The 25,307-nt window shown below is 49.9% G+C and overlaps 6 protein-coding genes across 6 annotated transcripts; 2 read left to right on the top strand and 4 right to left on the bottom strand.

Annotated features, from left to right (window-relative positions):
• Window positions 1–2,171: 2,171 nt before the first annotated feature.
• T069G_09249 (heterokaryon incompatibility protein (HET) domain-containing protein) lies at window positions 2,172–3,655 on the top strand (the record flags this gene model as incomplete). The annotated part of the gene is made up of 2 exons (XM_056176459.1): window positions 2,172–2,196; window positions 2,271–3,655. 2 exons carry the CDS (start codon window positions 2,172–2,174, stop codon window positions 3,653–3,655), a joined length of 1,410 nt encoding a protein of 469 aa, XP_056024937.1.
• A 2,128-nt stretch (window positions 3,656–5,783) lies between these two features.
• On the bottom strand, window positions 5,784–6,806 carry T069G_09248 (glycosyl hydrolase catalytic core domain-containing protein; the record flags this gene model as incomplete). Its single annotated transcript, XM_056176458.1, has 2 exons — window positions 5,784–6,132; window positions 6,190–6,806. The coding sequence occupies 2 exons, from the start codon at window positions 6,804–6,806 to the stop codon at window positions 5,784–5,786; spliced, it is 966 nt and encodes a 321-aa protein (XP_056024936.1).
• Window positions 6,807–7,933: 1,127 nt separating this feature from the next.
• T069G_09247 (ahpC/TSA family domain-containing protein) lies at window positions 7,934–8,584 on the bottom strand (the record flags this gene model as incomplete). Its single annotated transcript, XM_056176457.1, has 1 exon — window positions 7,934–8,584. The coding sequence occupies one exon, from the start codon at window positions 8,582–8,584 to the stop codon at window positions 7,934–7,936; it is 651 nt and encodes a 216-aa protein (XP_056024935.1).
• An 802-nt stretch (window positions 8,585–9,386) lies between these two features.
• T069G_09246 (uncharacterized protein) lies at window positions 9,387–11,684 on the top strand (the record flags this gene model as incomplete). The annotated part of the gene is made up of 1 exon (XM_056176456.1): window positions 9,387–11,684. The coding sequence occupies one exon, from the start codon at window positions 9,387–9,389 to the stop codon at window positions 11,682–11,684; it is 2,298 nt and encodes a 765-aa protein (XP_056024934.1).
• Window positions 11,685–12,566: 882 nt separating this feature from the next.
• On the bottom strand, window positions 12,567–14,445 carry T069G_09245 (transmembrane amino acid transporter protein domain-containing protein; the record flags this gene model as incomplete). Its single annotated transcript, XM_056176455.1, has 2 exons — window positions 12,567–13,072; window positions 13,131–14,445. The coding sequence occupies 2 exons, from the start codon at window positions 14,443–14,445 to the stop codon at window positions 12,567–12,569; spliced, it is 1,821 nt and encodes a 606-aa protein (XP_056024933.1).
• Window positions 14,446–21,829: 7,384 nt separating this feature from the next.
• T069G_09244 (sulfate permease family domain-containing protein) lies at window positions 21,830–24,335 on the bottom strand (the record flags this gene model as incomplete). The annotated part of the gene is made up of 4 exons (XM_056176454.1): window positions 21,830–22,531; window positions 22,600–23,110; window positions 23,182–23,814; window positions 23,890–24,335. 4 exons carry the CDS (start codon window positions 24,333–24,335, stop codon window positions 21,830–21,832), a joined length of 2,292 nt encoding a protein of 763 aa, XP_056024932.1.
• Window positions 24,336–25,307: the final 972 nt, after the last annotated feature.

The following is a 25,307-nucleotide window of genomic DNA, read 5'->3' as shown; positions in this document are numbered from 1 at the left end:
CTATGAACAAAGTCAAGCTGACAAAGTATGTAAACTTTATGAATAGAGAATCTGACTTTTTGAAAGGCTACGTGTCGAATATGCGGGGAATCAATGGGTATAAGTACTTTGAGCGAGGGGACAAGATCTTGGCTTTTGACAAGAGGCTTGCCACGAGCGTAAAGTCTTGCCATCATGAGTGAACTTTGGTGTCATGGCTTTTGATCAGGGCGGGTCTGACCGGTAACTAGTGTCCTTGGCGTCGGGTCGATGAGCGCGGAGGCTTGAGGAGGATGGTTTGCATGGTGTTGAGGGGTTGTTCCTTTCATGTACGACTCTATTCATCAGCATAGGCGATATATCGTGTATCATGAATGCAGTGGTTGTTACGCAGCGTCATGTCTGAAGGCTGCTGTGATACATCTTCAGCACGAGGCTGTCTCAGACATTCAAGACGTCAACTACCTTACCATGAACTAGACTAGGTGGTTTCACTTCAGCACGAGATAAAAATCACATCATCCCGATTCCAAGACAAGCCAAGAGCCTCATTCCCCCATCCCCACCCTTGGCGCCGCGTAACTCCCCAGTCTTCAAGCCCGTAAACACCCCCAGAAACCCACTCTCCCAGGCAAAACGACAAGCAGAAATAACGACACCTCGCCATCGAATCTTGGCGGATGAGAGCCAAGATCTGGTTATCAAGCACCGGGTGGTTATTTAAAGTTGTTTAGTCCGAGTCTATTCGTCCTCTAGCCAATGAGGGGAGAGGGGCATGCCGCCAAGTCGGTTTTGCTATTCCGTATTGACTTTGGGGCGGATCTTGGCGTGCTGGGGGGGCGATTCGGACAGAAGTGGCGAAAAGGGAAACGGTCTGATTTTGGTTGGACTTTCTGGAAGACGTTGTGGAAGAGGGGGGCTGGCGTTGAGTTTTTGAGGCTGTGGTTGGTCGAGTTTGAATCCGCCAAGGCGTCGGGTTGTTTATAAATGTGATAACGGATTGAATACAGCAGGCAGAGTTTATGCTTTTCTGGGCGTAGGTAAGCGGAGGATGAAGGAAAGAGTGGACTCTTTGTTCATTCATTCACTCTACCTACTTATATCTACTAGACTTACCTACATCTATTTATGACTGTCATCTGCATGATATCTCCTCCAAGCTTGTAAACATCGATGATATTTAGGTCGGTAAACCTTGTATCTCGTCTACATGTAGTTATTTGGGCCGCATTGTCTTTTTCGAACTCCAGTAGCTATTAAAGTGAGCAACCACGTCCCACGCGCTGAGTACATAGGCAACACTTGTCGTTCTTTTTCGTTGACTTGGTTATTGGCCTCGTCATTACTGGGACATCTCAAGATCTGCCCCAATTTGACCATGTGTGTGCCTTGTAGTATGCCTTTCGATGCACTTGGTGATTTATACCCTGTAGCAGTATCGTCCGGACTGATGAACTTGAAGACTCCCTGACTTGCTCCCAGCGACAGTTACGGGTTAAATTTGTTAGTATTTTTACTAGAAATCATCTATTTACTAGGCACCTTAATTATCATTATATGTACGTACATTACCCGCTTGCGTTTTCTACCACTGGGCAGGATGGCGAGGCAGCGAGCAGTACAGTGCGAGAAGTTCGCTTACAAGGCGAGCCTTGTGCCGTTGTTGTTGGATTGGCTCTACTAAATATGCTGCCCTTCGACCAAATAGGCATTGCCACACTCCAAGATGCGGTTCAGCGGTGAATTATCAGGCAGCAACGGTGCCTAACGACATTATGCCTTGGGATATGGAATATGCCTTCTCAGGTTATAAAATACCACCATTTAATCTTGCGTAGCTCATTAGAAGTTTGATTCACTCTTACCACCATTACCAAGATTGATTGGAAGGGAATCCTATTTACGTCTAAAATGGATCTGTGTCGTGACTGTCATGGTTTTGCCCGGGCCATTTCTGAGAGACTTAATTCATGGCCTGGCCTGGATGCTTTCTGGGATGTCGACAGGCTGCGGGCGGAATCGCAGAACTGCTGCCTGTGTAAAATGATATATGATTACACATTCGCCGATGCCCAGAAAGCAGTGCCATATCACTATTCAAATCTCTTCTACAGGCCGTTCCGTTCCATAAAAAGCCATTTAGCATCCCCCTTACTTACGTGGGACTTTCCAACGGTAAACAGTGTCAAACCATGATAGACGTTTGGAGCGATAAAGGTAACTAACTTCCGGCCAAAATGCTTTCTTACCTGAGTGATAGAGGTCTACATCAGTATTAACACTTCAGTTAGGCTCAGCAGCTGCCCTCTCTGGAAAGTTTTGCACAGAGCCGCCTCTACCAAGCGACAGCTGTCCGGAGGCGTTCGCTTTCATCAGATCTTGGGTTCAGAAATGCTCTCAAGAGCATGATTTATGTAAAGGCACATTCTCTAAGTCCTGGCTAGATGAGGTTGCGGGTCCCAAACTTCCTACCCGAATATTGGACGTTGGGCTCCTAAATCATGAGTCTGTTTCTCTCTTTGAAACCAACGGCCAGCGAGGAGAATTCTGCGCGCTCAGCTACTGTTGGGGCCCAGAAGGTACACAAACTCTTATGACGACGAGGGATACCATCAAAGATCATCGGAAAGGCATTCAATTCAGCAGTCTGCCAAAGACCTTCCAAGATGCCGTCATTATTACACGTGAGCTTGATATTCGTTATCTCTGGATCGACAGCCTTTGCATCATACAAGGAGACGAGAGCGACTGGAAGAGAGAGTCTGACACAATGGCAGAAATTTACCAGAACGCATTCCTGGTGATAGCGGCTTCAGGAGCTGCAAGCCCAAAAGAAGGCTGCTTTTCGACCGAATCCAGATGCCCAACTGCTGTAGAAGTTCCATATTATTCAGCGGAAGGGCAGGCGGCTGGCTCTATAAAGCTTTCGATGCGTATCTATGGCAGAGAATCGCCAGATTGGGGGCCACTGTTTAAAAGAGGATGGGCTTTCCAGGAGTGGATTCTGGCACGGAGAGTTTTGCATTACATGCCCGTTGGCATGACATGGAAATGCAAAATGTTCGAGTCTGGTGAAAGAGACGACTATGGTATGGGACAGTGCGGTGATGTGTGGGAGGAAATACTAGAGCAATACTCCCTACGTAATTTCACCTACAAAAAAGACCGCCTAGCGGCCTTGAAAGGACTGGCTCAGGCGCATCTTAAGAGGACCAACGACAAGTATAGCCTCGGTATCTTCGAATCAAGAATTTCAGAACAGCTTCTCTGGATGATGGAGAGCATGGCAAAGGCTTCGGAAGACTTGACGGATGTGCCTCACTGGTCCTGGGCTTCTAGAGGAGGGACGAAATTTTTCTTGGTCGCAATTGGCAACAAATGGCAGCCAATACACCACACACGAGCCGTTTTCGAGTCCTCTGGAGTTATAAAAGTCGATGGTTTCATGGCACAATCGAGAACTTCTATCATCAAGTCGAGAAAAGTTACTCGTACTCGCAAGCGAATATTTCAGGATCTACTATCTCTGTTCGGGTTTTTTAGGGAAGATTCGTTGCACTGGATCCAAATCGTTTCCAGACATACTCGAATTATCGGCATAGCAGCCTTTGACAGAGACCATTATACAAAAGTGCATATTCTTTTTCTAAAACAATGGAGAGACTATAAAGAGTAAGCCTTGCACAACATTATCTATTGATAGGAGAAAACTAACTTGGTTCATTTGTGCATCTCTGTAGTACCTTTAGGATCTTTACCAAAAAAAATTGATCGGCAAAGATGTGGTGAGAACAAACTGATTGTTGAACGGCAGTTGAGAAATAGCTAACGAACAGTCAAGATGCCATATGCAGTTTTGCTGCTGATACCGAGTGATGATAGAGATGGCTATTTCCAGCGAGTGGGTATGGGATTTGTTATTCCAGGCCCAGAAACCAAGGAGGTGTCAGCGGTTCACCAGACTATGAAGCTCATTTGAATGAATTTTACGCACTGGGTTAGAGAGATATAAGTTATATCTGTACAAGATTTTTACCGTCTTCGGGTGAATGCCAATAGCTCGTCGCCGTCCAAGATACATGTCACTGGCAATACAATCACTGCAGTCAGGTGAAAGGTCGTTGACTAAAAGTTCATATAGATTAAGAATGCTTATGCTAGGCCCCAACCCATCGCTTCATTCTTCTCGATATATTGCTACCTGTCTCGTCAATCTTCCACAAACAGCTTCTCTCCTACTCGCTCATCCACAGCCCTCCGGCGTAAAGGTGGTAATACCAACAGTTAAATATGCCGAACTAGGTGTTCTCAGCCTCTTTACACATTGACATTATGGCATATCTTAATATTGGAGATAGAACGCAAAGGATAATCGAGAGAGCTGCTGCTGGAGTACCCCACGTGCGAGATGAAGAGGAAACGGGCGATTGACGGTAGCCTCTACATGACTGGCGTTTTAGAGGATCCGTCACGCATCTGTATACATTCCACGCCTTCGCTCACAATTATTTCTGTTTACGGGTTTTCCGTTTGGGGCTTCTCCGTTTGGCGGTTTTCCGTTTAGAGGTCTTCTGTTTGGAGATTTTCTTTTTGGGGGTGAGCGTCATAGTACCGTCTGCGTTTTTCTATCAAGAATTAACATTTAGAAGGCAAACACCCCGGAAAATAACTTCAAATCGCTTACGATCGCAGCATCATAGGTCAAATCAGCAGGATTTATGGGGACCCAGTTGGGATCTTCGCCATTCGCAACTTCAGTGTACCAACCTAGGAAGTCATTTAGCCATGTCCAAATTCTCAAGAGCCATGTCCAAAATCTCAAGAGCCACGCCGACCTTACGATCAAGTTGATTATGGTATCCAGTAGTGAAGCCTTTTATTCCGTTTATCGGTACATCGAGTCCGTGAATATATCGGTAATGGTATCGAAGTGAGTCTCGCCAAAAGTAAGGTTCATACTCGGATTAGATTAGTAGTTGTTTTTTCCACGATGCAGAAGTTATGCCATACTCTGTCACAGAGAACACCGTTCGCGTCTCGCCAGCGGCAAAAAAGCTCTCCTGGCATGATGATGGCTTCGCCCTTCTGGAAACGAAACTTAGCAGAGATGTTGCGAGACAGCAGCTAGGGCTGGGCTCTAGAACTAACATGGTTCAACTAGATAGTGGGCATTGCCTCATTATTTCTGTCGTAGTGGCCGTCTCCCTCAATATACCTGAGGTAGCCGTCTCTATTCTTGTACGTTATTGACGGCATTGCGAAGCAGTTGATTGGTGTAGGAATATTGATTGGCATATAAATATTGATTGTTTGGAAGTTCCTAGGTCTGGCGTGTCTGGGAAACGGTTTGTGATGGTTGTGTGTGGAAGGAGAAGGAGCTGTGCAGCTGGGGAAAATGTATGTGCATATACGCGTCTAGGAAGAGCGAAGGGGAAATCCCATATTTTTTTTTACTTTTGTTGTGATTTTTCACCTAAATCTTTTTGGCTCTTTAACGTCAATGTGAGCTGTATGCCCTGCTTCTTTTCCCAAGTCAACGTGAACTGCCGTGACCAGTGTCTCAAAGTTCAATACAGTAACAATTTTCTCATGTCTAAGTAAAAATACAGCCCTCCTTCATATATAGATTTGCGATAATGCTTGCTTTCCAAATGCCATTCAACAAATGCCATTCAACAGTGTCATACATTACCATTAGATGCCCGCATAAACTCCGCAATATACCAATATACCATACCAGTTTCGTTTCCATGTCATTACAATCATATCTTGATCGTTCAGTACTAAGCCAAACCGTCTAAAGTCTAAATCAGTCCATTCATATATACCACCATCAATCCAATCGCAGAAACAGTCCAAATTGACACGATGCTTGTCGACGAGGCCGCATTGGTACTTGTAGGCTTAACATTCGTCGCGCCGAAGCCAAGGTACCAAGATCCAATGTCAGTCAGCCGGCCACCATTGTTCAAAAACGACGCATTGGGTCCAACGTTGGACACCTTGGAGCGGAAGGCACCAAAGTAAGTGTACCGGGCAATGTAATCCAACTTGCCAAAGTAATCGAGAGTCTGGTTGAAGAACTCTTGCGTCGTCTGTAGATCTTGGTTCGCAAATGCGTATTCCGTCACCCAAATGCTGGTATTAGGCCATCTGTTCATCACAAACGTCAGTATATGCATCTACATTGATGTACGGCAAAAGACTCACGTTGCCCTCCTCTCTCCAATAAGTGACGCCAGCCCGGCAAAGTTGTCATACCAATGCACAGGCAAAAAGTCGAATGTGCAATTCTTCTTCTGATTCCCAGTGCTTACAATATCAGAACAATTCGCCAAAAACTGCTTCAGCCATGGAATGCCGTCGGGTCCGCCAGTAGTCGCCGGCAAGCCCAGCTTGATGCCCATCTTGCCCAGAGGCTCAAAATTGGCCACCCAGGCCTGAGCAGCATCTCTGGGCTGAATGTCGCTCCCGCCGTTGCTAGTTGAGCCGTCTGGCTCGTTAAAACCCAGCACATGCGTGATGTTGGTGCCCTGGTTGATGAGAGTCTGAACCTGTGAAAGGAATGTCGTGTCACTGAGGTTGGCTGAAACTCCCCACATCATGGGCACGAACTCAAACTGGTCCTGCGAAATTGAGGTGTAATCCGGCGATGGCTGCGACTGGTAATTGTAATACCATGTTAAATCACTGCCACTCTGCACCCAAATCTGGTTGTCGCTGGGCCAATCGGCATTGGGCGTGAATACGAGGCCCCGTTTATCAGAGGATTGAGCGCTGGCGAGGCCGGCGAGCAGCAGAACGGGAGCAAGAGCAAGTCTGGTCATGACGATTTCGTTTCTTCTCTTATCGGCAAAAGAGCAGGGATTTGTGAGATTGGTGCTGACGTGGGGCCGGATCGCCTGGGAATTTGAGATTCGCGATGAAGCGGTGTTGAATCCAAGTCGTAAAGATCGTCGGCGGCTCTATCTTCGTTGTGGGTAATTGGAGCAAAGCGATCAAGGAAATATCATTCTTGCGCAATTGTGGACATCAAAGCTGAACAAAAAGCGAGAATCTCTAGCCGATCTAATTGAGAAAAATCCAAGAACAAGACGGCGGACGCAGCACGAATTGGCACGCAGACAACGAGAGAAAAATAAATGAACCGCAAACGAGAGAGAAAAAGAGGAACAATGTAGGGGAGAAGAAATAGAAAAAGAAACGAAAAACAGGATTGAGCTGAGAAAACAAAACGTAACCACACGTCTCTCAGCTTTTCAGGGCGCAGCTGAACGCTATCCAAAGCTATTCCAACTTTGCCGCCGGATCGCCCGATCCGTGGACGCGGGAAGGATAAAAAAAGATGACATGGCACGCCCAACCACAACCAATCCGCGGCCCATAGTCAGGGGTCAGCGCAAGGCATTGTCCAATAATGCAACGGTGGTTAATCTAAGCCTGCTTGGCGTGCAGATGAGGCCAGCGTATCGCCGCTAACAGGCGGTACAAAGGATGAGGGGATTGGATTGCGTGGAAATGGCGCATCATGATGGGAATCGTTGGTGTTTGTTGTGTTGTTGGTGTTAGTGCTTTGGCGGGATTCCATGTTCGCCGCGCCAAGCTTCGTATGCTGCACAATGATGCACGGCAAACCAATATTCTCCATTCCGAACGAGATACGGTTTGGCTTCTGCCAATAGAGCCGGCGGAAGGGCGCCCGTTGCGACCGTTACGGTGACGCAAAAGAGTTGTGAATCCACTCACTCAATCACGATCACATGTTGACAGACTCACTCATTTTCCTACCTATTATCTTACTAACCCACTCACTTAATCAGCAAATAAAGAATAAGGTTTATACTATTTCTCTGTTGTGTCGTTCTATTTCCATATTCTGCATCGTCTATATCGATGCGAAACACGACCCCTGACCAGACGCTGTCTAACATGCTCAACAAACACAGGTCCATCTTTACAGCGCATTCACCCAGTTGACAGCCTCTTGCGGCTCGAGTCTCTGCATCCAATCCGCCTCTGCGAAAATGTTCCTCACCACGCCCTTCCCGTCAACCAGAATTGTCGTGGGAATCACCATGTCGTGCGAGTCGTTGCCATGACGCTTCTCCAGGTCCGCACCCACCTTGTTCAAAGTCTCAACAAGGTCGTCCGATTGTTTCCAGACAATGTGTAGCTTTCGCGCAAGCTCGAGCCCGTCATCAGTCAGAACCGGAAACGCAAGCTCATTCTTCTCCGCAGTGGTGAGCGAGGCGTCAGGCTGCTCCGGCGTAATCGCAACGAATGTTACACCGCGGGCCTCGAAATCCTTCAGGCGCTGCTGGTAAGCCCTCAGGGTGAGGTTGCAAAAGGGACACCAGCCGCCGCGGTAGAACATGATGAGAAGAGGACCCTTAGCCAAGAGGTCAATGCTGCTGACTGGCACGCCGCGAGCGTCGGAGAGGATGAAATCGGGCAGCTTTTCGCCAGGCTGAATTGTGGATTTGGCGTCAAATGTCTTTTCGACGTTGGTTTTGGCCTCAAAGATAACGGCCTTGACAGCTTCGGGCATTTGTCCGCCAACAGCTTGTGCAGTCTCTTGGAGCCCAGCAGCGAGAGTAGTAGCCATCTTGTAGGTGTTTTTGGCTGTTTTCGATTATTAAAAAAAAGAAAAATTTATGAGTTTCTCTGATTGAAATGATTAACCACAAAGGCTAGAGGCTGCTGTTCTGAATGATGATTCTATTGAAGGACTCTGTCTAGAGAATGCTAGATTTCTCGACCGGCAACTACACCACATTTTATAACACGAAAAGCAATGATTCCTCATGAATCAAGTCCTCCAATTCATTACCAACAATGTCGCATTGGTAAACCACTTGGTAATGAGCTTTGTAATGTTTCCAGGTTCCTTCAGGATCTTGTCTCGCTTCGCTCGGTTACTCCCACTCTACAGCTATAGGCATATCCTAGCTGAGTCAGTTCCACGGTAAGGATTTCCAATCCCATAGCCGAATAGAAAGCCGAATCAGAGCGAATTCGCTGTTACCTATTGCCTGTTCGAAACACTATGTAGATGGAAAAGGCAAAACCTCCATGGCCAAAAGATTCCAGCTCGTGCGTCTTCGTCCGAACTGGTCCGCCCCAGGATCGACGAGCAAGACAAGCATCTACCAATCACGTCAGACCTTCCCCCAGCTTCGAGCATATTACTAAGAAACGACGCCAAATCTCAGTCGAGCTTATGGAGTAGGCCTAGATTGCTTGCTTCCCCCCCGGCTAAACGAACGCCAGCGCAACCGGACATAGCTGCCCTCCCATACATACAGCCCAATAATAATCAAGCGGTGGACGAGACCCGGACGAAAGAGAGAGATACGCTGCCTTGTTTGGCCTGCAAACTCCCAGATACAGAAACAGACACACACAATATGGACGACCGGCCCGCCAGGCGGATGCGGCTGGGGACCAAGTCGTGCGCCGAATGCCGTCGCCGGAAGGTCCGGTGCGTCTTCCCGACCAACAGCTCCGTCTGCCACGGCTGCGAGCTCCATCAGACGCCGTGTCGGGCCCAGCAGCCGCGTCCGCGAGACCGGGAGACGAGCCTGCAGACGATCCCGCAGTCGCAATCACATGCTCAGCTGGCCGAGGACAACGCGGCCCTGCGCCGGCGCGTGGTTGAGCTCGAGGGCCTCGTCGGCAGCATCTGCGATGCCCTCGAGCCCACCGGCGACTCGCCCGCCTCGGGGGCTGCTTCGACCTCCGCAGCTTCTACTTCCACCGACGTCAACGCCCGGGCTATCCAGGTCATCAAGAATCTGCGTAATCACGGCCTCTTACAGGCGGAGGCTTCTCCCAACGGCCAGCCCTACAACTTCGGCACCGCCCTCAGCAACCCCGGCACGCTGCTCCCCTCCGGCCCGCCGTCATCATCCTTCTTCTCGCCGGGATCCATCGACCAAGATCTTGGCAGCAGCCCCCCCGATCTCATCGACAAGTCTGTCTCAGCCGTAGACGCTCCTTTGATCCATCTCTTCCGGGATGCTCTCCTGATCCGCGACGGCGACGGCGAGCTGTACGACGATCCCGAGGATCCATCCATGGTGTACCTAATGAAGGAGTCCCTCAGCTCCTTCAGACCGCCCATCCCCGACCCAGGAACGCTGCGCCTGATTCTCGAGGAATCACACAAGTTCTGGGCCATCTGGCCGCCCTTCTTCTTCGCGCCGGACCAGTCGGCCACCATGCAAAACACCAGCATCGACGACGCCGAAGCCTACTTCAACCAGGTCCTCAACTTTGGCCGCGGCGTCGAGTTCTGCTCTGCCATGCTCTTCCTCACCCTCTGCATCCAGCAGCTGCCGCGCAACTGGAAGCACATTATCGTCTCCCCCAGCATCTCGCGCCAGGTCCTCATTGACGCCTACATCCGCTTCGTGGCGGTGCTGCTGGCCGTCGAGGGCGAAGAGAGCGTCCTGGTCGTGCAGTGCTACGTGATGCTGCACAAGGTCCTCGTTAACATGGGTCGTCCGCAGAGAGCCTGGGTTGCTATCCGCCAGGCCATCAGCGCCGCCACCCTCGTCGGCCTCGACAGACTCGAGCCCAGCGCAAACTTCCAGCGCAAGACGCTGTGGGCGAATACGTGGATGGTGGAGCGACAGCTGTGTATCATGCTGGGCTTCCCTTCCGCAGTCACCGACCGAGGAACCAAGGAAGATCCCACAGAAGTCCTAGACAACAATATGCTAATCCATCGTCGTCTATGCATCATCATGGGCCGCATCGTCGAGCGCAACCAGAACCCAGCAAAGGCCTCGTATGCCGCAACCGTGCAGCTGGACCAAGACATGGAAGAACTCAAGAACAGCCTCCCACCCGATGGTGCCGAACTTCTTTCCCCCGGAGCCACGACTGACTCCGTCTACTCCGAGGAGGGCGCCAAGATCTTCTTCTACTCGACTCTCAAGCACATCCACCTGCCCTACATGCTCAAGGCCAAGACTGACCGCCGCTACGAGCACAGCCGCCTGTCTGCCATGGACGCCTGCCGCGGCCTCCTCAGGACCTACCTGCGCATGCGTGGCTCGCCCAAGACCGAAGTTGTACAATGTGAAATCATGGACTTTATCATCTTCAGCTCCACCATCGCCCTCATTCTCGGCATCCTATCTGGGTCCGGAGATTCATCGCCGGCAGCGCTCACGGGCTACTCGGAGGATTGGCAACTCATCAACCGGCTCATTGGCGAACTGCGAAAGACAAACGCCCTGCTAGAATGCACCGTCGCCAGACAAAGCGCAGAAGTGCTCGAGACTCTCGTAGCCGCCAGCTGCGGGAACTACAACGTCCAAGAAGACTTTGTGCTCGTCGTACCATACTTTGGACGTCTACGCATCACTCAAGGCAACAACAACAACAACAACAACAAACCAGACACCAGCCTCGTCAATACCAACAGCATCCAAGATGTACCCTCACTAATAGACTCCAGCGAACTGTCCACCGTCTCATTATCCTCGCTGCCGCCGCAAAAAACCGTCCCCGGAGATCCGTACTACATGCCCCAGCAGGCAAACACAATCGAGTTCAGCTCCAACGAGTTCCTCAATACCACGTTTAGCGACTTTGACTTTCAGATGGACCTCAGCCAGGACTGGTGCACCATTGTTGACACGGGCGTCTATGACTGGAACCAAATGTTCAGTACCAATAACATCGGATTCCAGTAGAAGGGAGCATAGGCGAATCACCAATACCATAGGATTCTGGTAGAAGGAGCATAGGCGAATTATGGACGCGGAGTTGGTTGGCAAAATGGGAGTTTTAACAACGTGCAATGGAGTTGAGGTGGTTTTGGTTTATCCTCTTCATTTTTGCTTCAAGTGTCGTTTTATGAGTTTCATCTTCTTTATGAATCGTAATATTTCTGTGTTTAATCCGCACATAGGGAAATGAATGCAAATTACAGCCTTCAGTGCCCACTCGGCACTTGGCTAATCTCACTTACATCCCACTGCATCCATTCTGTACCTAATTGTGAGAACCCACAACTCACAGGCATCAACAAGCCACAACCACCGGTAGGAAAGCATGAAGCATCCAACAAACAAAACAACCCATATTCACCCCTGTTCCAATTCCTTGCAAAATAAGCCTGCAATCAATCAAAAAAGCTCTACCCCACCAAAGAACCATTATGTCAGGCTGGCCCTTGTCTCAAAACACGCAAGCGCTTACCCTTACAAAGCAGCCAAGAACGTCTGAATAAACTCTTCGTATTTTTCGTATCTGCAAACCGACTCTAAATCGAGTGCAAAACTCACGACTGCCGCCAACGCTCCTGTGAGACTCCCAATTGCAGTTACAAAAAGAGACAAATAGGTGAAATATGTTTCTGGGATAACTAAATTGTCAAACTGGTAGTATTGATGACAGGTGAACTAGAAGTACGATAATATACACCTGTCTTTGTTCCTGGGCACAAGGCACACATAGCAAGCACAGCGAGAAAAGATTTCGTTATTAACTTGATTTGATTTTTATTCAAGAATAGAAAATGTAGTGGTATATAGGCTCAAGAGTTATTTACGAGCAAAAGATTAAAAAAGTATTTACACAGGTGCCGCACATCCAAATGATGTGGCGACAGTGCCTCCGGGTCCGAAGACCTGGATGAGACCCTCAATGGCAGCCCAGGAACCCATACCGGAGCAGACAAGACCACCGAGGAAGTAGATGATGTTCATGCTGTTGATGTGCCAGTTGACCATGAATCCACGGGTCCAGCGCTTGAGGCCAGCGTCGTGGCGAGTGGTCACACCAGTGACGGGGTCGAAGCCCTCACCAGGCAGAGCAGCGTCGGTCTTGACGCGGTATCCGATGTACAGGAAGGCGGGGAAGGTGTAGGTGAAGTTGAGGATGAGAAGAGCGCCGACAATACCAGAGATACCGTTCAAGTTAGGGACGGCGGCACCGACGACGAAAGCAAGGGCCCAGTAAAGGGGTCCCAGGGCGTACCACAACCAACGGCCCTTGCGGGTGGTGATCGGGGGGAGACCAAGAATCTCCTGGAAGACTTCGACGTAGACAGTCTTCATGCCGACGTTCATGTACATGACTAAGAAAATCGAGTTAGATATTTATTCAAAAATTGTGTACGCAAGGATAGTACTTACGACAAGCAATAGCTCCGGTGATCAAACCCAAGACGTTGTTGGCGGTCTGGAGTCTGAAGGGCTGAATGACGGTGTTGATGTTGGAAGCAGAGTACTGTCCGTAGTGGCCATAGACGAAGGCACCGAAGAAGATGTAGACGACGCAGATGAAGGTCTGGGCGCAAAGCATGCCCTTCCAGAAATCCCAAGGGTGACGCATCTCAGCGAGGAAAGCGATGAACAGAAGAGCACCGCCGTAGGAGTACACCATCTGGTTAATACCGTTGAACTGACCAGCGAAGCCAGTGGCCTGCTGCTGGTACTGGTCAGGAGGGGGGCCAGCGAACAGCTTGATGGGCTCAATAGACTTGATGAGTGTGGAGTTGGTAACGGCAGAGTAGTCGATGGGGTAGTTGGCGCAAGCAACCATGATGATGATGAAAGAGACGATGTTGATCCAGACGGACAAGTTAGCGAGCCAACCAATGCGCTGCAGAGATCGGATGCTACCGAAAACCATGCCGACCACCATGAAGATGATGAGACAGGCGACGTAGCAAATCTTCTCGCTGGACAACTGGGCGATGGTTGTACCGCTTCCCAGGATCAACACAGCGACTGTCATGAACTGCTGGATGGCTTGAGCAACGTTGATAAAGTGACGAGCAAATGGGCCGTAAACGCGGAAGTAGGTGTCACCGAAAGAGACCATGGGGAAGCGAGACGAGTCGAGACCAAGGAAGACCTTCCACAGAATGTAACCAGAGAAAGCGGCAGCAGCACCGAAGATGATGTACAGAGCGACACCAGGGCCGAATCCGACACTGGCAAAGACGAAAGGAGTAGACGACCAACCCAGAATATCGGTGGTGATGAGGTAGAACATGGTACCCCAACTGGCAGTTCTCATGGCACGAGAAGCCTGCTTCCACTCCGCCTCGGTGGGGAGGCCGGCATTGGTAGCAGTAACGCCAGTCTTCTCATCGGGGGAGGCAGTGCCGCTGTTCTCAGCAGCAGCAGCCTCAGCCTTCTTCTTGTTCTCGTGGTGGATACCCTTTGAGAAACGGCCCAGGAGGACGCTCTTGACGGTTCTGGGGCCGTGCTCAGCCTTGAACTCGAGGTTGGCTTGGTACTCTTCCTCTCGCTCAATCTTGGCCCAGTATTGGTACTCCTCAAAGGTGACGGTGGGATCGATACGGGCAGCGAAACCCCAGACTCGTTCGCGAATCTGAGGGGGCTTCTCGAGCTCCTCAGCCTCCTTGTCAACAGCGGTGTTGATAATGTCGTTGTCCATGCCAATGGGCTGGAGGCCCGCAGTGGGCATGATGTTGGCCATGGCGGATGTCAAGGACTTGTGTCCTAGTTCTGGCAATAGAGAAAAGAGGAGTAGGCCAGACAACACACACAACGACAACACAGGTTGAGGTGCGGTGGGAGGAGGGAAGGGTATAAAAGGTGAAGGGGATGAGTTCAGAGGAATGAAGAAAATGGATTGTTACACGTGGGAGGAACAGGTCTTTATCAACAAGACTGGGGTGCTGGTGTCTCAATGCAACCCTCCTACTTTCGTACGACGAGTGCGTCTCTATCTAAGCAAGGGCTGGGGTACTCCACCACCACGAGCCAAATACGACGATTTGCAATGCCCTGGCTGAAATCAAAAGATAATGCTAGCTCAGCTCAGTGGTTTGAGAACTTCTGTCCATCCTTCAGCCATTCGGAGAATGAAGTTAGTCGGGCCGCTTATTCCGGGGAAGCCTTTGCTATCTGGCGATGCCATGCGACAGAGGAGGCAATCCGGTGATTGCCTCCCAGCGGTGCTAGCTAGAGGCTCCGCCCCCGCGACCAACAAAAGGGCCCTGCCGATAGGGGAGAGAGGCTATCACCAGAGACGGGACCGGTACGACAAAGCACGAGTGCGTGGAGGCGAAAACCAAAAGTTCTTCACCCTCCAGTACAATAATTGATACCATCCCAGTTTGGCTGGCGTGTGTGGAGTGTTTGTTCTGGAAGTCCGTGCCGATCCCAGAAGCCCAAATAGCGCAGTGTCGCAGGCTTAGTCCAGGGCATTTGTGAAGGCTCGAGGACGGATAAGTCGGGTTCTTTTGCACTTTTCCAGCCTGATAACACCAGTAGAGGCGTCTGAACAACTCTGTACGGTGGACTTGGGCGGGTAACCGGGCCCATTATCTGCAATGGGCTCGACGGTGCAGGGGGTGTGTGTTTCTGCTTTGAGATGGTTGGTGGCACCGACGGGGGGCAAGCCATTGCTTCAAGACGGTTTGGGCTTAAGGTGGAGAGGGTTCGCTGAATATAGCCACCCCAGCCTGCTGTGGTGATACCGTACGAGCATTGATGATCAGGGCAGATGCTGCAGACAGTATTAGCGGTGATGATACTAACATTAATACCAGGAGCAGTTAATGCTGTACATACAGTATTCCGCGAATGAAATAGCGACAGTAGCCGATACTTGCCTTGAAGAACCAGGCACACAGATTACTGTGCATCATCTCATCTCTCAAAATTGCACATGCAAGAGACAAGAGAGGGGGGAGTGTAGATTAGAGAAAGCCCAGAGCAAAAGGCCCACCTGATTGGCTGAATGCGGCACGATACTTGTCACGTGATGACGGGCGCTGCTATTCCCGGCCTCTTTGCGGAGAGTTGGGAACTCAATGCTGCTCTTTATTTACGAGTATTATTGCTGTACCATCACCATCTCAGTTCATCCGCGTCAGGCTCAGGAGTGGAGGAGCCGGACAAATGGCCTGACTCGCACCGGAGACTTGGTGGAGAACCGCCTTCTTGACAGCTTGGCAGCGCCAGATTTGACACACGACAGCAGCCGCATCGGAGATGAGGACGAGGACGAGGTGCTCTCATCCCACTGATGCCTTGATGCTATACAGGTGCTGTAAGCTAACAATGTGCATTGTCCAGGTGCAAAAGATGAGGGCAGCCCATGCAAATCAAGTACCACATGCAGACAAGCGCGCGAGACAATTCTAAGCGCAGCATACCGAGGAGCTGGGCGAGAGAGGCCCCTTGTGAAAGATGCATAGGCCCAACCTTATGCCTCGCCAAAGTGTGCATGTGCAGCTGCGCTGCATAACAAGACTGCGACAGCGGCCTGTTCTTCGTCCCATAATGGCGGCTCCCTTGTCTCAAGCAACACCCCCCGGGTCCTATCTCTCCGGAAACGAGTCAATTGCAAAGGGACCCTGTCAGGCGGCTACTGTATCCATTCTCGTGGCAAAAGGCCGATACTTCTCCATACAAACTTATCTCCCCGGACCCGTACGAGCTCTGGTGGCAAGCCCTCCAGTGACAGATTTCAACTCAGGTGCGGTATGGAGATAGATTAACTCGACAACCACACTCGGTGATGATCGAAAGCCATCAACAAAACTATTGGTGATATGGTTGCAAACAACAAAACTCTATCACAAAGCCGTGGCCAAGCGACCAGATTCAAACCTGCACGGAGGCAGCCAGTGATGTCACCACCACTTCTACCGATATTGCCGCGCAAGCACCCCATCCAATATAGAAACAGAAGTTCCTGCAAGCACCGTATCGCGCCTCTCGATCGTCTATGAGCCGGCTTGGCGCCCGTCCCGTCTTGGCTCCGGGCTTATATTTCCATTTGCGTTAATAGGTGCTGCCGCCACTCGTAAAATCCTCCGCGAGCGTGCATTGTTAGAGCGCTGCTTTCGGTCCCCGACTTGAGCGTACTAGCGATAGTCTTCTCTGCCAACAGCTAGGCGCATGAGGAACTAACAGAACTAGACTGGAGGCAAAGGCGGCGCTGATACCCAATCCAGGAACACAGGGTTATCATTGGTAGACTGTGGCGGGGGCAAATGAGACCCATGAACTTGCTTGTGTCTGCTTTCTCGGGAATCTGCGATGATGGCGTTGCCAAGAGACTTGTCGATGCCTTCAACTGCCATCTGCCGTGATCGGATGAAACGTCAAGAGAAAAAATCGACTACTACTACAACCATTCCTTCGGACTGAAGAGGTGACACCCATCTCAAATCCTGGCCGCTCACAGCGCTCCCAGTCCGATAAAGCAGTAGAGATTGTCCATTCATACAATCTGCAACCCTCTGAATACCAGCAGCGGAACTCCAGCAGCGAGACCAAACGCGCTACCTTCGTTTCCTACGGTACTTTTTTCTGTGGCTTTGGGGAAAATGACCTACGGACAAATAGCAGGAGAAAAATTCCCGCCTTAGCCGATTAGTCGCACGCCTCCCCTGTCATACTGTCCCACAACTTCCCCGGATATTATGGTAATCGCTCCAAAATATGGCAGCTGTCCAATGAGACTCTTCATTTGGCCGTCTTATCTAACATACCTAGCTGAGAACGCGGACGGCGACCGGGGACATTTGCTTGCTGACCGGCAGGGGCCTAGGTCAGGGGTGGCCGCTACTTATTTAGCGCAGCCATTCACGATCAGCCTCATGGGCAAATAACGGGGTCGTATGGATCGTACCGACTCCGTACATCTCGTATATCTGAGTACCACCTACCAAGAGCAGATGTTCCGTAATGGCGGGATCAGGCGCTCTCAAATGAAAGCCAACAAAACTGCGCAGCGTCCTGGAATGCAAGCGACGTGCTGTCTGAGACTTGAAACGAATCCTGTAAAGAAAACTTTTGCCCACATCAACCTTGAAGACAGACTTCTGACTCCCGAATACTCGTACGCGGGCGGGAAAGCCATACACGTAATTTTTTAGCTTGTCTGCGGTCTCATCCGTCTTCCGCCACCGAGTGAAGAAATTCCAAAACAGTTCCATGGCCTAACACCGCCTCAACTCGCCACCGCCGACAGCCTCTACGGGCAAGGGAAACAGGTTCCGGATCCGAATGAGCAGGACAGGTTACGGCCGGAGACGATGAAGGGTACATTCCTCTACCTCTACACCCACGTCCGCGGCCCATCGTATCAGTTCTTGGCAAAGCCCGACCGACTACCGCAAGCCGCTAGTTCATGGAGCGATGGCATTGGTGACCTTCATTTCCCCGCTTAATGCCGATGCTCCGTTTGGGTGCCACTTCGCAGCGACACAAACTCATTGTTAAGTCGTAGCAAGAACTCCTACCCATCTGAGGCTGTGGGCTTTTTCGCCTCGAGTCAAGGCCAACGAGACTTGTTCAACTCGCTTCGCTTCGCCTCTTGAAACTCAATTCCAGTTACCCCAAGATTTCGTGGAGAAGAGCGGGACAGAACGCGACGCTATCTTTTGCCTCACTGCAAGCCCTCTCTTGTCATGTACGAAGTAGCCTCTGAAGGATTACGACGGGATGTCGCAATGTCTTGCCAAGAATCATCCTCAGCATGTCACGATCCGTAATCAACACCCGGAAGTGCAGCTCAATTTGGAATTCCCTGGATATGAAATTCGCAGCAACTAGCGGCAATGAGACACCCTCTCTTACTTGGAGTACGTCGGCTTACTTGGATGGGCTGTTATCACCAATAAAAGCGCTCACTTCATTGGCATCTTTGACAGGGCCAATGCCTTGGAATCCTCGAAGGGGACAAGCATGACCCCCAATTTAGGGTAATCCTTGTTATCGGGCGTGCATAGGTAAGATAGCGCTTGCATGCCATGTGGCCTGTAGCAGCGTTTGTGGATACTAGGCCGGGAGAGATACCACCGAAGAGGGTAGGCAAAGTTGGCGTAGGGTCTTGATCCATGCTTCTTTTCGTGGAAATGCTCCAACTAGAGAGGAATGCCCGTCTCCATGTCCAATATTCATCTGACCATTACAGCAGCTTACACGTTGGATCAGCATCAGACAACCAACCGTCGGCTTCATGCTTGCTCTGGATCAGCCGCAAAATCCATACGGCTATCCTGCCGAGGCTTAATGCTACCTCATTACCACATCGATAATCCTCCGCAGGACACATGGCTATCCTCCGGGATCTGTCCAACACGCCCTTGCCTTCTACCCCGGTCTGAGGAAATGATGTGATGAGATTTTTTCTCATCTGGTTCGAGCCGAGAGCCTGATTTTCAAGACTTGTGATTCCACATATCATTCAACAGACCATGTACAGTTCCTTCTCTGCACAAGGGGCCTATCACAGAACGAATTCATATCTCAAGTGAGCCAACTACGTAGACTTGAACAGAACTCACCGTTCAATAGCCTGATGAAGTTTTCAAAAAACCTCCGACTTGGCAGCTTTCGACTTGGCAGCTTCCGACTTGGCATCAGCCTCCCCGTCAAAACACACACTTGGCTCTCACATGCCTCATGCAGAGACGCACACCCTTCATTCCCCCCGGCCACCCAGCTATCCCAAAGCAACAAGAAAAGCAACATCAACTAACCTTAACTTATTCAAACAAAGTAAGGCTACTTTTTCACTGCGTATTTTTAAACTGGCGTATTCCGTAGACTCCGTCCTGCCCCGTCACCGCTGCTACTCTTCTGCCTACTACTGTACTCGTAAACTAGGGGTGTGGGTACAAAGGTCCTCTTGTTCAAATGTTCCCCAACAGAGCATCTCTAGTCTAATGTCTTAGACTAGAAAACAATAAGCTTAGGGTTGCCACTTAAGGGGCCCTCTTGATGGGGACTCCTTTTATCTGCATGATTGCTGCAAGGGTAATCATCTCCAGCAATCAAAGAAGATATCAACACAAATAAGATGTGCTAATGACTTCAGTAACAATTACGTGCTTGTCTGATGGAGAGCAAGAACTTACTTTAATACATTAGGTACTTGTAACCAATGTGGTACTGTGGCAGTTATCATCTAGTTGATGTATTGCCTTTCAGCAACTTCCCTTCTTCTCATCTCTACGTTCATTTAGTTTATTTACATCTTTCTAATTTCTGACATTATCTGCAAACCTACATCTATTATCGATTGTGACAATAAATGCTATTGAGCTGTTATTTCAGACGCTCAAATATTGACCAACAGAGCTGATACTACGACGAAGAGAGTATAAGCGCTCACTGAACCGCTGCTCTTCGATCCTACATTCCAAAAGAAAACCATGATCGAGGACCAACCAACGTCCACTAACCAAATTTCCTCTTCCGCCGATATTATGACACATACTCCGTCCGATTCCGACTTGTGAGGACAAAGGTCCTTGCCATTCACGCCGAATCCAACCCAATTTTCTCGCATCACTGCAACGGTGCGGTGCCGCGGACTTTGTCAAATGCCCGTGTGAGCCGGCCCAACGGGGCCCGTACCTGGCTCACGTCGTTCTGTCATGGCAAAAGCAGTTACTACTTTGCAACATGCGTGACTCTAACTTTTTTATCCATCCAATGTCGCCTATTCGATAACCCTTTGAGATGGGGTGTTGACGAGACGCAACTCATTGAGATCGTGATCACTCATAACCACGTTTGCCACGACTTAATCGAAATTCCCTTGCCTGTGACCCCCAACAGATCGATGATACGAGCTTTCGGCAAACCTCCAGGTGTTCTCCATGTGTCGGGCGCCATGCGGGGCAAAACCCGAAAAAAATCGCATCCTCCGCGTTTCTACGGATTTCCGAAATTATCTAGATTGGAGTATTGGAGTATCCTGTGATATTGGTACTTCAAGCCTGTTGGCATTTTTGACACGATATCTCCATGTAGAATCAAATATCGTGGAGAGCAATCCATTCAAGTGCGTTAACATCGCAGCCTCCTCTGAGTATCTTGTCAAAAAAACACGGCTTTGCTCATCTTGAGCAACGAATTGAATTATTTCTGTCTTCCGAAACTCAGAAAGAGTATAATCGTAGTCAAACCTTCGATGATAGTGTACAATACGACGCCATATTAGCAAATCGACTTCGGCCATGTCAACAACAACTCTCTTGCGGTCGCCTACTTACGGATTTATATCAGTATACTATGGTTCAAGCAACCTAGAGCGAAATCGTAAAGTAATCTGGTAAGTGTAAATAAAGAGTGTCAGCATCAGAAGAGTAACACACTTGATACCACTTATAAAATCCTGTACATACTGGTAAAAGGAAAGACAAGCTTAGCTCTTGTCTAATGATAGATTCATGGAACAACGAATCCTATTATTGAACATAACAAGTACTTGTTTTGCGCGTTGATATGAAAGACGAGAGCCGAGAAATACTTCTTCACATAATACTATAAAAACAAAGCCAAGAAATATGTCTTAATATAATACTATATAAACAAGGGAAGTTTGGTATTTGACGCAGCTGGTTTGTCACAAGGAAAGTAAAGGTATGCTATTCACGGCTGTGGCCAGCCAAGTCCATTTCACATACAGGGTATGTTCCTCTGACAGAAGTAGTTTACCAGATCGATCAGGTAGAATTTAGTAATAGACCCTCGTGAAGGCTAACCAGACATTACAAACACATGAAGAAAGTAGACACTATAAAAAAAGTAGAAATATTCCGCTACGACAGATACCTAGACTGAAAAAGTAATAAGCAAACACCTGGATATCTCTAAAAATAGCTGCTACCGTATCAAATACATAATCCCTCTCACGCTGCAAGGTCTAGGTTTATACATGCATGACCGCTGTGTAAAAGCAAAAAGTAGAAAACGAAAGAAAGAATAGAAAAAAAAAAGAAAAGAAAAAAAAAAGGGGAAGAAACAGAGAATTCGCTGATATGCATAGCCTCGTAGCTTCATCCAAAATCTTCATTCAAACCACCCTGCGATGGCCTTCGTCTTCGTCTTCACTGCGTCATCACGCTGTCTTCATATTCAGTCAGTCGCAGTGCAGCGTCGACGTCATTAACAAAGTGCCTCTCGCCGCACAAGTCGACGATACCGCTCTTGTCCATGAGTTGCCACACAGGGTGATCCCGGTGATGCGGTGCGCGGGCGAAAAAGACCCGTACGCCCCTCTCGCGGTACTCCCGCACGATCTCCTCAAGCACTTGCGTGCCAGATCCATCCATGGATGTCACGCCATGGATGTCGAAGATGATGTTGCGGTTTGAATCGTGGCTGCGAATGCGCGGTAGGGCGGGGTGCGCTCGCGATGTGCCATAAAACTCCAACCGCCGAAGACGTGCTTTGAGCTCGCCGGTGTTGGCAAAAGTCAGAGGCTCTGGAATCTTGACTATGAGACACCCCTCGATAAACTCGATTCTAGAGTCGAGGGATTCCGGGTTCTCGTATCGGTTGGTGCCGGGAACACGACCCAGGATCTGGATGCGGGGACGAGTGCTGTGCTTGATAACCAGGAGCAGGGAGATTCCTACGCCCAGAGCCATACCAAGGGTCAGGGAGTAAAAGATGGTGGAGAGGAAGATGGCCGCCATGAGACCCAGCTCAGTCCAGCCACGAATCTTAAGGAAAAATGAAATATCGTGAGGAGCCTCTTCTATCAGCGACCATGCAACGACGGAAATCATTGACGAAAGAACGGGTTTCTGCGAGGCGCGTTTGGTCAGCCTACTGTAATGAAAGGTATATCGGGGTCATGATACTGTTTGCTTACCGGCAAGAAATAGAAATACGGCAACAGAAACAAGACGGACAGCACTGATATCAGACTGAGAAACACGGAGCTCATCGGAGTCTTTGCACCAGTCGTCTTGTTCACCTTGCTTCGTCCATAGCCGCCAAATGCAGGCAGTGCCATGAACATGGAGCCGACGAGATTGGCGGTTCCTAGGGCAATCATTTCTCGGTTCGCACTGAGTTCGATGCCAGGGATCGAGCTACCACCCAGACTCTTGGCCGCAACCGACGACTCAAAAAAGCCGAGGAGTGCAATGAGGAAAGACGTTGACATGGCCGAGCGAATGTGCTGCATATGGGCGAGCTGGAAAGGCCATCGGAATTCAAAGATGCCTCCAGAGGCAGCCTTAACAGATCCCAGAACCTCAACTCCTTTATCTTCCCAGTCAAGGTGCCAGCACAAGACAGCCGAAACGACGACAACGAGGAATCGATCAGGGAAAAAGGCAACTCCAGGAAACCTCTTCTCCAAACGACGCTTTAGTTCGCTACAAAGAATGAAAGCGTTAGCTATTAATTGGCCCTGTCAGTCCGCCAAAATTGCTTCTCTCCAACTTACCGGAATATCATAATAATCACAAAGCTGACACCCGCAACAGCAAAGGTCAGCTTGTGGGTCTCGCCAACGTTTTTGACAATGAATCCGATTTTGTCGACACTGCTTCCGTGATTTACGCCCTCCTCTTCCGCAAGGGCAGCAAGGCCGAGTTCGGGGATCAGCTGGTCCACTGCAATAACAAATCCGATGGCTGAAATAAAGCCTCTCAAGAAGGGTCTGCTCAAAACGCTGTCCAAGAAACCCAATCTTGCCAGCCCCGCAATCAGGACCATGGCGCCAGCCATACCGCCAACCACGCCGCAAATTTGGGCATGCAGAATGTCGTTGTCCTCTGAATCTCCACCTCCAGAATCGACCCTCGATTTCACCACGGTGCCCACGAGAAGAGATCCAGCTGCCTCAGGGCCGATAACCATTTGCGGAGAGGATCCGAGTAACGCATATACGAAGGGATTGAAGATGAAGCCATAGAGACCGAAGATGGGCGGAACGTGTGCCAGATTAGACGCAAGCGAGAGTGCCATCGGGAGGTAAAACGAGGCCATGGTGACGGCTGCAATGAAGTCACCCTGGAGGTATGACCACTTGTACTGTTGGATCCAATTCAGACACGGGATGTAGTATGCCAGATACCTGTCCGCCGAGTCAGTCTAGGCTGTCACTATGTCTCGACAATAATAGCAACACGCCGGTAAGAAACAAGCTCACATGAAGGGGGTATCCCGAAAACCAGCTTGCTCAGCAAGCTCACTGCTGTGACCCATCTTAGTCGTTCGCATCCTCCTTGAGAGCCACCTTTTCCAGTCATCATTCCCCGAGAGCGACGAAAAGAAGCCACCGTTTGACCCATGATCCTGCGATTCGCTCTCGTCGTCGGTACTTCCGCCAAAGAGGCCATTGGGGGGCGAAGAAGATTGAGGGTCGAAGGTGCCGTGGCTGCGGGGCCCTGACTGGTCGTCCAGTATCAAGGGCGTCGATTCGCTGGCAAACGAGTCGCCAATAGCCGTGATAGACGGATACACATCGCTGCTCTGGCTATCGCCGCTCCCTGGACGGCTAGGAGGAGTATGGCTTTGTCGAAGAGTGCTTGGTTGCAAAGGGCGGTGGTCTTTCGACGAGTCCGCGCGGTTCAGCGGCGGCGGAGGTCCCGACATTTTTACACAATCGGGGTCGTAGAGCTCGGGATCGTATCGTGCATTCGGGATCTCGGTTTATAGATGGTTCTCTGTTAATGCTGTGGGCTTTGGAGAGCTTGTTGTGATGTTTGAGGCGACCTGTCCAAGTCGAGGGCCAACGCTCCAAATCCACCGCTTCGAAACAGTTAACTAGCGGAAGATCGAGTCGTCGCCCAAGGATTCCATAAAAGCTGAAGCCAAGCAAGGCGGTGCAGCTCTCCCGTTTCTTTTTCCCAGCCGCCGACAGCCGGTTGCTTCCAAAGAGTGTCTGGGGGAGAGAAGAGGAGGAGGATTGCAGTTGTGTACAATGGAATGGAGTCTTGGCGACCGAAAAAATTGCAATGCAATACAGGCAGAATGGACGGTTTCCCAAGCCGAAGCCGCGGGTGACATCAGCGGGGATAGGGCGGGCACAACAGTGCGACACAGCGCTGAAGACCCTTCTCCACAGAGCACCGCTCCACTGGAAGTTTGGGGGGGCGAATGCGGTGAGGCAGCGCCTGAACGTGCAGGGCCAGACCGCCCAGGGCCGGTAGACACCAATGAGAGGCCGGCGATTGACTAACAGGATGCGCACCTGACACTGCGAGCAGGTGGTCGCGGGACGGGCTGCATTGTTTGCTGCCGGTCTCGGTGAGCGTGATGTTGTTTTTGGACAGGGTTTCAATGTGCTGATCGCTTTATGGATATGAGGCCCATTGTCAAATGTGTCAAGTGTCAAAGTAAGGTACCTATCAAACTGCCAAAGGGTCAAAATGCCGAGGTGTCAGAGCGCCACTGGGCAGTTCAGAGATGATTGATAAGATAAGAGATAGGTAAATCTGTATGTAGTTCATTATTGGAAAGAGATGTTTACACCATTGCCCACATATAAGGCGACACCCAGTAATTATTAAAGATTACGGATACAAAGAGAAGAACCAAAAGGAAAAGGAGCGATATCAGAACAGC

Source organism: Trichoderma breve, chromosome 6 (genome assembly GCF_028502605.1).
Source record: "Trichoderma breve strain T069 chromosome 6, whole genome shotgun sequence".
Lineage (NCBI taxonomy): Eukaryota > Fungi > Ascomycota > Sordariomycetes > Hypocreales > Hypocreaceae > Trichoderma > Trichoderma breve.
This window is presented reverse-complemented; position numbering and strand designations above follow the sequence as displayed.